The sequence below is a fragment of the Vitis vinifera genome, chromosome 10, assembly GCF_030704535.1.
Source record: "Vitis vinifera cultivar Pinot Noir 40024 chromosome 10, ASM3070453v1".
Classification (NCBI taxonomy): domain Eukaryota; kingdom Viridiplantae; phylum Streptophyta; class Magnoliopsida; order Vitales; family Vitaceae; genus Vitis; species Vitis vinifera.
In genome coordinates, this window is record NC_081814.1 from 10,739,487 (window position 1) to 10,749,230 (window position 9,744).

The 9,744-nt window shown below is 31.5% G+C and overlaps 1 protein-coding gene across 1 annotated transcript; it reads left to right on the forward strand.

Moving 5' to 3' along the window:
* Positions 1-6,274: 6,274 nt before the first annotated feature.
* On the forward strand, positions 6,275-8,483 carry LOC100257299 (uncharacterized). Its single transcript, XM_002270116.4, has 4 exons — positions 6,275-6,609; positions 7,349-7,504; positions 7,651-7,749; positions 8,040-8,483. The coding sequence occupies exons 1-4, from the start codon at positions 6,316-6,318 to the stop codon at positions 8,145-8,147; spliced, it is 657 nt and encodes a 218-aa protein (XP_002270152.2). The 5' UTR covers positions 6,275-6,315; the 3' UTR covers positions 8,148-8,483.
* The last annotated feature ends 1,261 nt before the right edge of the window (positions 8,484-9,744 follow it).

The window sequence follows — 9,744 nt, forward strand, 5'->3', positions numbered from 1 at the left end:
TCTTGTAACTATGAGCAATGTGCAAGATGGAATGGTATACTGTGCTCTCATCTTGGTACATATTAGGAAACACACGATTTCTAAAGCACCTAAAGGAAGTGAACAATCTGAGTTGAGTCTCTTTAGTGTACAATATGAAGTGCACAATGTAAATTAGGCCTCTTAATGCGTAATCAAGACCACCACTTAAAGGTGCACAATCTTAAGTACGCTTCTCTAAGTGCGTAGTTTGGATTGGTGCCCCTAGGGTACGTAGTCTATACTAGGCCCTACATAGTACACTATCAGGAGCCCTACTCAGGTTGAAGTGCACTATCGATGGTAAAGTACCCTCATTTTTGGTACTCTTTTCTCCATGAAGTGTTGGAAGTGCTCTAAACCTACCTTAATACTATAGAAATCTGAAAAAACATGCCAAATGAATTTTCCTAAGAGATTAACATCACACTAACATTAGGATTGTAATAAGTGCCTCAAATACACTAAAGTAAGCTATTTTAGAGCCATCATAGTGTATAATTTGAGTTCTCATCACATCCTCTTGCCAATTTGTTGCTAATCACTCAACAACGAAAACAAAAAAACAAAAATGAGAACTCAAATTAAAGAATAAAGAATAACAAAATTTTAATGAAGAATGGAAAATCAAGTATGGCCATCTTAAACCAAAGTATAGGGTACTACAAGCTTAGAATATACTCAACTAATCTATTAACTCGAAATAACTAGGTGATATTAGTTCCTGATAGACTAAAAGGTTTTAAAGAAATAGTTTCACAAAAGTTTCCCCTTCATCCATATATACCACCTCCCAATTTTCAGACAGTTGAGCCCAAAAGATTGATTCAAGGCAAGCAGTCACTTAATCTTCTTCTGTCTTTTCACTACAACTTTTTTTTTTTTTTTTTATGCATGGAAAAATGTACATAAACATCACTCTATTGCTTATATAGCGACTTTCAGCTTATGACTCTCAATTCAATCAATCTAAGGCAATAGGTAATGAAACACCCTTGAGAACCTACTTACCAAGCTCCATGTGGTAAAAATTGATTTTTCCAGCTTCTTATCACTACATCCACCTACAAGATGTTTAATGAAAGAAGGCAAACCAACATTTTCTTTCTTTTCTTTTCTTTTCTTTTTTAACATTGAACTTGTTCTTACCTTTGAACTATTGTCAACCCCTTCCTCTATAGTCCAAGTCTCTCAGATTGGGAGAGTGTAATGCACACTATGTGAGAATTGGAAAATGAAGAAACATTCTTATTTATTTTCAATTCTCAAATAGTCCATCCAAATCTACCAACATTGAATAGAAAACAATCTTTAATACACTCTTTGATGCAATTCAAAACTCAAGTGGACTAAAAAAACACAGTGGTTAAAGGAATTAAACTTGATGACAAAAAGAAAAAAGAAATGAAATGAAGAAAACAACAAAATGAAAGAAGAAGAAAAAAAAACAAGAAAATCGATGAAAAACAAAAATAAAGGAACTATACCTACTAGGGATGGCTTCACAAGTTCGTAGTATGAAAGATAAAAGTGAAGCCCTAGGGTACATCTTCTCAACTTTCTCTTCCAACACCCTTACCTAGGCAATGAAGAAAAGAAGAAGAAGAAAATCAATGAAAAACAAAATTAAATTTGTTAAAGGAGTTATTCCTACTAGGGGTGGCTTCGCAAGTTCATAGTATGAAAAATAAAAGTGAAGCCCTAGGGTACATCTCCCCAACTTTCTTTTCCAACACCCTTACCTAGGTGATGGAGGAAGTGGATAGACCGATTACCCCTAATGCCTCTAAGGAGACATTGCCCTATGGATATGGAAGTTATAATAACGGGTTTGGTCTCTACTGCTCTGCAAAATAGAAGGCCTTATTGCATGTATACCTTTTACTTTTAACACCCTTTTAGGTTGTGCAAGCACTGTGATGGCTAATGGAGTTGCCTTGGCTTTGACGGTTTGTCATGGATGTGTGTCTCAAACCCTTTTTCTTTTGTTCCTTACCCTCAAATATTTTTAGCCTTATCATCTTTCATAACAAAGCATTACATTGGTGTATAAGTATGGGTAAGCACCTATGGTCTAAGGAGTTCTTTCCCTATTTATAGGAAAATCATATTACTTTTCAACTCCTCCTCTATATCTCAACTAATGCATTGATATATGGGATAGAAAAGTCATGCGAGCATTTAGAGCTCATTTTTAGGAAATGTCTCCATTTCCCAAGTTAGTGCCAAGGAATAATGAATTTTAACTATTACGCTTTGGCATAGTGACTAAGGAAAGCAATTAGCCTTCTTATGAAGGAGATTGTGCACTTAAGGAGCATGCACCCAATTACACACTTAAATTGCATGGTCTATCTTGTGCTCATGAATGTGCAATCCAAGTCACGCAAAGGTGCACACTTTAAAGTGCTCTCCTCTAAGTGCGCCATCTAAATTGTCTACTTCAGTTTCATAGTTTAGACTATGCTTTCAAGGTGCACAATTGGTGTTGCACTCTCTGTGTGTTATCTTATCTTTACTAAGGAGCTAATCCTCTTTTGTTCTAAAGGATGATATGACTCAAAAATACCAAAAAGAAACTCATATTTGATTTCTACTAAAGGTGTGGGTCTTGAGTGAACCTAGGAACTAGAAGACTTCTACAAAATAAAAAGGTTGGCAATAGATAAAAAGATAGTAACAAAAATTAAATATATATATATATATATATATGTATGTATGTATGTATGTGTGTATGTATATGTAAATGTATATATATAGATATTAAAAAAAAAAAAACAAAATTCCTCATTCATTGCATTTCTACTACTACCACTGGAAGTTTGGTTTTGACAAAAGGCTTAATAAGGTTTGTGGATTGATGTGTTGGGATAGAAGTAGACAATTGGGAAGTATCATTCTCTTATGCTTACACCCACGTAATGAGAGATTGGGTAAAAGACTATTAGGTAGATGAGTTCTATGATGACTACCACAACTTTCGACATCTTCATTGGATGGGACTCAATCTTGGAACACCCAAATCACAGGTTTGAGCATTTAATTTCTAGATCTATGTTTTTTTTTTTTTTTCTGAAACCATTGTTTTTCGTTGGGTTAAATTTTAGGAATAGACAACATGCACCCTACGAGATCCAAGGCCAATGAACAAAGTAATTTGAGGTTCTAATAGATTGTTAGTAACACACTAGTATTTGTAGCTCGTAATATTGATAATCATATCAATTTTGTCTTGATATAATTATGAATACAAACATTATAAAATTTGGGGTTAATCATTTTCTAATTGAGATATGACTTATTGAGGGGTTTTTTAAAGTGTTTGAACAATTGTGATTGACAAGTTTGGGGTATAAATAAGATATTATTTTTCAAGTGATGGGTTGTGCTAGAGGGATGGACACTTAGCATAATTACTCCTAATTTATAGCTTTTCATCATGTTGCATCCTCCATTTTCTATATGAAGACTCAATGCAAGATCAAGAGAAAAAAAGAGATAGAGGTTTTACCCACATTTTAAAAAAAAATGTTAGAAAAGATGATGGATAAGTAGATAAGATTCAAAATTTGTTTTTGAATTAAATTAGTTAAAAATGGGATGGAGATAATTCTCCATTCAATTTGAAATTATTATCCTATAGCAATAAGTTTGTCTATAAATAATACAATTATTGATGAGTCTGACAATCTTTCTCCATAATGTTTGAGTTTCTTTATATCTTTGCTATTTTTTCTGGATCAAGTTTTCCTAGTGTCCATGTCCACCTAGAATCTTGAGAGTACTGAAGTAATAAGAAACTCTAATAGTTTCGTTAAAAAAGATATTACCAATCATTAGAGACTATAACTTAAGTTACAAAGATCTTCCATAGGTATTTATCGGGACTATAATATTATTTTTATCTTACAATTTCTCTATTAAATTACAATTAATACCTCACTTAGGTGGATTTTCAAGCAATTTTAAATCATGTTGTTAAAAAAAAAAACTAAAAAAAAAAAACAACATACAACAAATCCACTTTTAATTAAAAAAAAAAACACAGTTTCTTAATTTTTTGTATTCCATTATCAGGTTTTAGCTTTTCTATAAAATAAAAATAAAAATTGTAATCATTTTTGCACGATTATTTTTTTTTTTTCTTGGTTATACCTTCGTCGGTGCCACTTGATGATGAATCCTTTCAAAAGAGAGATAGATATCAAGGACGCGGAAAAATAATTGTAAATCAAAGAAAATTTTAATGGCTATAGATAAAGAGAGAGAGAGAGAGAAATGTGGTCCATTAAAGTATGGAAAATGATAGTTCAACCATCATTTCTATCATCAATTTTTCATCATTTGCTTCACTTTGCTACATTAGTTTCCTTTAAGAGCTGCTATAGAGAATAAACCCTTTTAAAGGGTCCTGCTATAGAGAATAAATCCTTTCTTTTAAGGGGAAGAAGCAAGGTATAATATAGGCTGCTGCTTTATAAAATATTGTCTTTGGTTGTAAGCAAAGCATTGTGTCATGTGTTGGCACCCAAAGGCATTTCATTCACGTGTCACATACATTAATCAGGTAGTTAGGACCATGAATCCATTTAAGTGGCCAAAATATACTCTTTTAGCAATCTCCAACATAATTTATCCATTTAAAGACAGTTGGGGTTGATGAGGCCTACATGAACAGAACAACCTTGTTCGACCATCATTAAAGTATGGAAAATGATAGTCCAACCATCATTTGATTAACTTTTTGTTTTGTTTTGTTTTAAATCACTTTAGGATTTGTTTTTTGTTTTTTTTTTATCATTTATTACATGTTTGATTAAGTGGATATTGTATAAGATATGATAGAAAAAGTGATAATATATCCTATTTAATGCTTCATCGAAGATGAATTAGGATACATCATATTACTTATTAATATTTTATTTAATTAAATATGAGAGATATAATAAATGGTAAAATATATTATCCAACCTTTATTTTATAATTCCCTCTATATGAAAATCCCAAGTTGAGATTAAGATATACATATCTCATAAATCAAAAATTTATTATTTTAATTTAATTTTAAAACTTTTTATTTAAATTTTTATATTACTTATTTTGTAAATAATAAATTTTGATAATAGATTAAATATGTAATTTAAACAAAAGGAAAAAATTATATAAATTACAATGAAATGTAATACTAGTATATATTATTAAATATATACAACATGTTCTTATATATTTAGCAATACAATATGATATTTTTTATTTATAAATATTAAATATCTTTTAATCTTGAATATTATTACCAAAGAAATAAAAAAATTATTTAATAAATGATAAATTGTAGAGTTGTTTCCAAATATATAGTATTAAATATAGGAAAAAAAATCATATTTTTTAGTAATTGGAATATAATATAATTTTTATTTTAAATAAATATCAATCATTAAAGTAAAAAATGTTTTTTATTTCATTTTTTATTTTTTATATAAAACAAACATGTATAGTTTAAAATATTTTATTGGATATAATATTTAAGGATTTCATATTGTACTTAAAAAATATTATTAGTATATTTTTTACTTAGTGAAAAAAAAAAAAAAAAGGTCACTTGCTTCTTTCTTACTATACTTTTGCTACTTTTGCATGAATTGAAATTCATGCTATTCATGTCCCCTTACTCTTCTTTGTCTAATGTCATTGTCATTTATAACAATAGATTATAATTAATCTATTTCCCATTAGTTTATGATGTTTTCTCTTCACCATTGAAGTTCTCGTGAAAATGGTCAAAGTTCATAATTACAATTGAACTTCATCTTGTTAAGGAGTATAATGTACATATTGAGCTCAATCATCTAAGTTTAAGGTTTTAGAAAAATAGGTTATTCAATATGGCATTAGAACTTCGTTGGACGGAAGGACAAATTGCATATTTTTTTACATATTGGGCCTTATTCATGGCCTAGCTCCTATAGTTCTTCATAGATGTTATGCACCATATTAATGTTGATGAGGTTTGTTGTAATAGCTGGTTCTTATTTTGTATGTATCAACCAGGACAGAGGAAATATGTTGGGAGGGGTTAAAAGAAATATATTTTGGCCATTTAATTCATAGATGCGCCATGGAATCTTTGAAAGCCTCTTGGGTACTAACACATGACAAAGATCCCTTGCTTAGTGCCAAAGACAGTGGGTTTATTCTCCAGCAGGACCACTTTTCCTTGTTATATATATGACCACGGAATGCAAGTATGTTTAATCCTATATAAGTCTTATATCTGCAAGAAGCACAATCAAGCTACCCATGGAATCCGTGATTGGCTACCGTTTTGGCACCCTCCCCCATCAGTCCATTCACATGTCTTCTGGCTACAATGCTGCAATAACTACCAAACCCTATTGCTTTAGCCATTTTTCTACCAAACCCCATTTAAGCTTCAGTCAAAATTCTTCCTTTTCACTCCACAAGAGTTCTAGGGGCCACCCTCTTGAGCACATCCTTGGTCCTATAACTTTCACGGTGGGTTATCCATCAACTTCTCTTACGGGTCAGAAGAGTAGGCTTCCCCAGGCCTTTACAGCGGAACACTTTTTAGAGGTTCTATTTCCTGCACAATTTAACTTTTTTCAAAAATCGGTATTTTTAAATTATGGTATTTAGAGGAAAATGAAAGACATTGCTTAGATATTTTCAATTCCCATAAAATCAGCATGCTGTTCTACTCATTTGAAATTTGGTTATGTTTCAACTGCCATTCATGAGTCAGGACTGAAACTTCACCTCGACATTCAAGTTATATGATCTATAAAAACAAAAACCAGTCATGGTCTGGTTTGTGGTTAGTTCTTTATGCCATGCCAATGTAGAGGCAGATCAAATTGGGTTCAGTCCTGTCCTTGACATGCATGATTGTGCAGCCTGGTAGAGCATTCCAATTGCCATGAGCATTCCCCCTCATGTCATTCTGGAATCACTCAGTTGATGGACCACTTATTATTTTTGTTTCCCCACCAGGTTTAAGGTAGTGTAATCAGAGTTCTTATTCAAAAGATGTGTCATCTTGATCAATCAAAAACCTTTGACATTTTAGTACCTTCCTTTCCATCATGCATCCATTGTAAAATTCTACTGCTGTTCCCACTCCCTCTTCTCTAACATCAGATTGAGTGTTTCGGGCAATTCATTCACATAATGTTCTATATAAAAGGCTCTCTGCCTGAATGAAACTTGAATAGGAAAAGGGTCGAGCTCCCCTACCCCTGAACTTGACACATTCAAGCAGAACCAACTCAACCTTGAAAGCACCTTATTTCATACGGTTGTTAATTTGGCGCAGGTGGTGGCAGTCGCAAAGGAGCTAAAGTCATCTGGGCATAAGGATATTGCAGAGAAACTAATGACGATACACGAACCCCAAATCGATACTCCGGGAGAACCTGCCGACCGCCATTGCAAAGAAAAAATGAAAATACTGGAAATTCTGATTGCTGAAGTACGTATTAAAACTTTCTGTGCTCTTATGTGAAGAGAAAAATTAAGGACTTACTATCTCACAACTTTGAAACCTGCTTACACTTCTTTCTTTCCCTAATTCTTTGTGCTTTCCCATTTTGCTTCTTGAATGTTGTTTTTCTACAGGGAATGTTCCCTGAGGCCTCGAAGTATTCTGCCGACATTGACAGTCACATGTCAAGTTACGAGCCGCATTTGGATTCCGATGTTTTTAAGAACTTGAAGGTTCGTTACAATGTTTTACCAGAGAAAATATTATAAGGCCTTGAAGCTTTATAAGGGTTTTTAATTTGGCCCCATTATCATTGATTGAAGATCCCACGGCATATGAAATAATTATTTTCATGGTTCAAAAAGTAATTTTAACATAAGTTTTTAAATATACTTTTATTTTACAAATTTAAAAAATCATCCTCAATTTTTTTTTTTCAAAATTAATTTTAAAAACACTTCTCAAACAGAATGTAACATTCTATCTCATCATATCACTGCTGATAATTTTTTTACTTTTACAGTTTGTCATATTCTGTGGGCTGGATGATCACTCGGAGGCAAATAAATTGCGTAAAAAATTGGAAAAGCCACCAGTTACCTCGCAAGAAAACCCACCACCTGTCTCCTAAGAAAATAAATTTGGGGCAGGTGCCACCAGTTGCCCGCCAAGGCTAATAAGGATGAGCCAATAAAAATCCACCTCCATTGGCTCAGACAACAAGGATACGACCAATAAAAATCCTGCAACATCAAGGTGAACCGAGAGAGAGAAAGAAAATATAGTTTTTAAGTCTTTACTATTACTAATTAACTAGAAGTGGCCTATGGGAAATGTGGGTACAAGCAAAGAAAAACCTTATGATGTCATAATTTTTGTATTTAGCCTTTTCTGTGTGGGTGTTTGAGCTTGATTGTAATAATATCTATGAGGAATTGAAAATTTGAACTAGTTATTGTCAAGAAAATTTTCTCTTTTAGATCTTTGTTGGATAATTCCAGAATTAGTTGCTAAAGATTTTTTATTCTTTCCCTATGCAGCTGTGTAGCTATGTATGTGAGTAATTGTATTACTTAAAAAGGAGAAAAAATTTAGGAGATTTATTATGCCACATGACTGACAAGTTAAGCACATTTGATAAATATTTAAAAGATTCAATAAGTAATTAAATAAATCCTTCTAATTTGTTATAGCAATAAATTATAGAAGAGAAAACTTCACATTTGGTATCAGAGTCATGATTAAAAATATGTGGTTTTCCATATGAGATCGAGATCTCTTAGTGTTGATCTATGTTAATTTACTATTTTGGTTAATAATACTAAACTCATTATTTAGGTTGACATAATGTTAAATAAGTAATATTTTCTTATTTTAGGGTTTGTCATTCATGAAGAAAATTTATATGTTTCTCTCATTTGCTAGTTTTTTCTCATTTAAGTAAAATTTCTTGAAGAGTTGATTACATTCATAAATATTTTTTAGTAGAACTTAATTTTGCATGTATCAAAATTACATGACACTCCTAATTTCACAAACAAAAAATGTACTTTTCAATTATGAGTAGTGTACCTCTCAACAAATTTACACACCCAATGAATGAGAGTAAGAAGAGAAAAAAGTAAAGCAATATAAAAAATAATAAAACAAAATAAAATGATTTTTTGTCCTATAGCTATATTGTAATGACTTACTTCTAATTGTGTAAATATTATCATTTTTGGAACCTAAATGAGCTTGACTTTAAAACACATTTATAAGGTTAAGAGAAATTAATATATATACAATACTAGAAACTTTTTTCCTTCTCCAATGTAGAATATCACAATCACCTCTCATACAAGCACAAAGTCCTCGTTATATTCCACAAGTTAAGTACTTCATAGTACAACTCATACTTAATTCCTTACTCCTAAATAGTATGATTTTTTCAAATGAATTATACCATTATTAAGGATAAGTGGAATATATATGAATTGAGCAGCATGCTTATTTAAGAGGAATCAAGTCTAACACTACAAATAACTCATTCCATTCATCTTGTAAGTCATCAAAGAGCTAGTGAGAAATTCAAAAAGAATTCAAGAATGGACATAAGTTAAATTGATCCTCTAAAGCTCCTCAAATCTATAAGAAGGAATGCAAGAATAATAAATATAATTTCTATAAATAGAGAAGACATTATCTGAAACGATATCTAAAACAATAAAGCTTGATTTGACAAAATA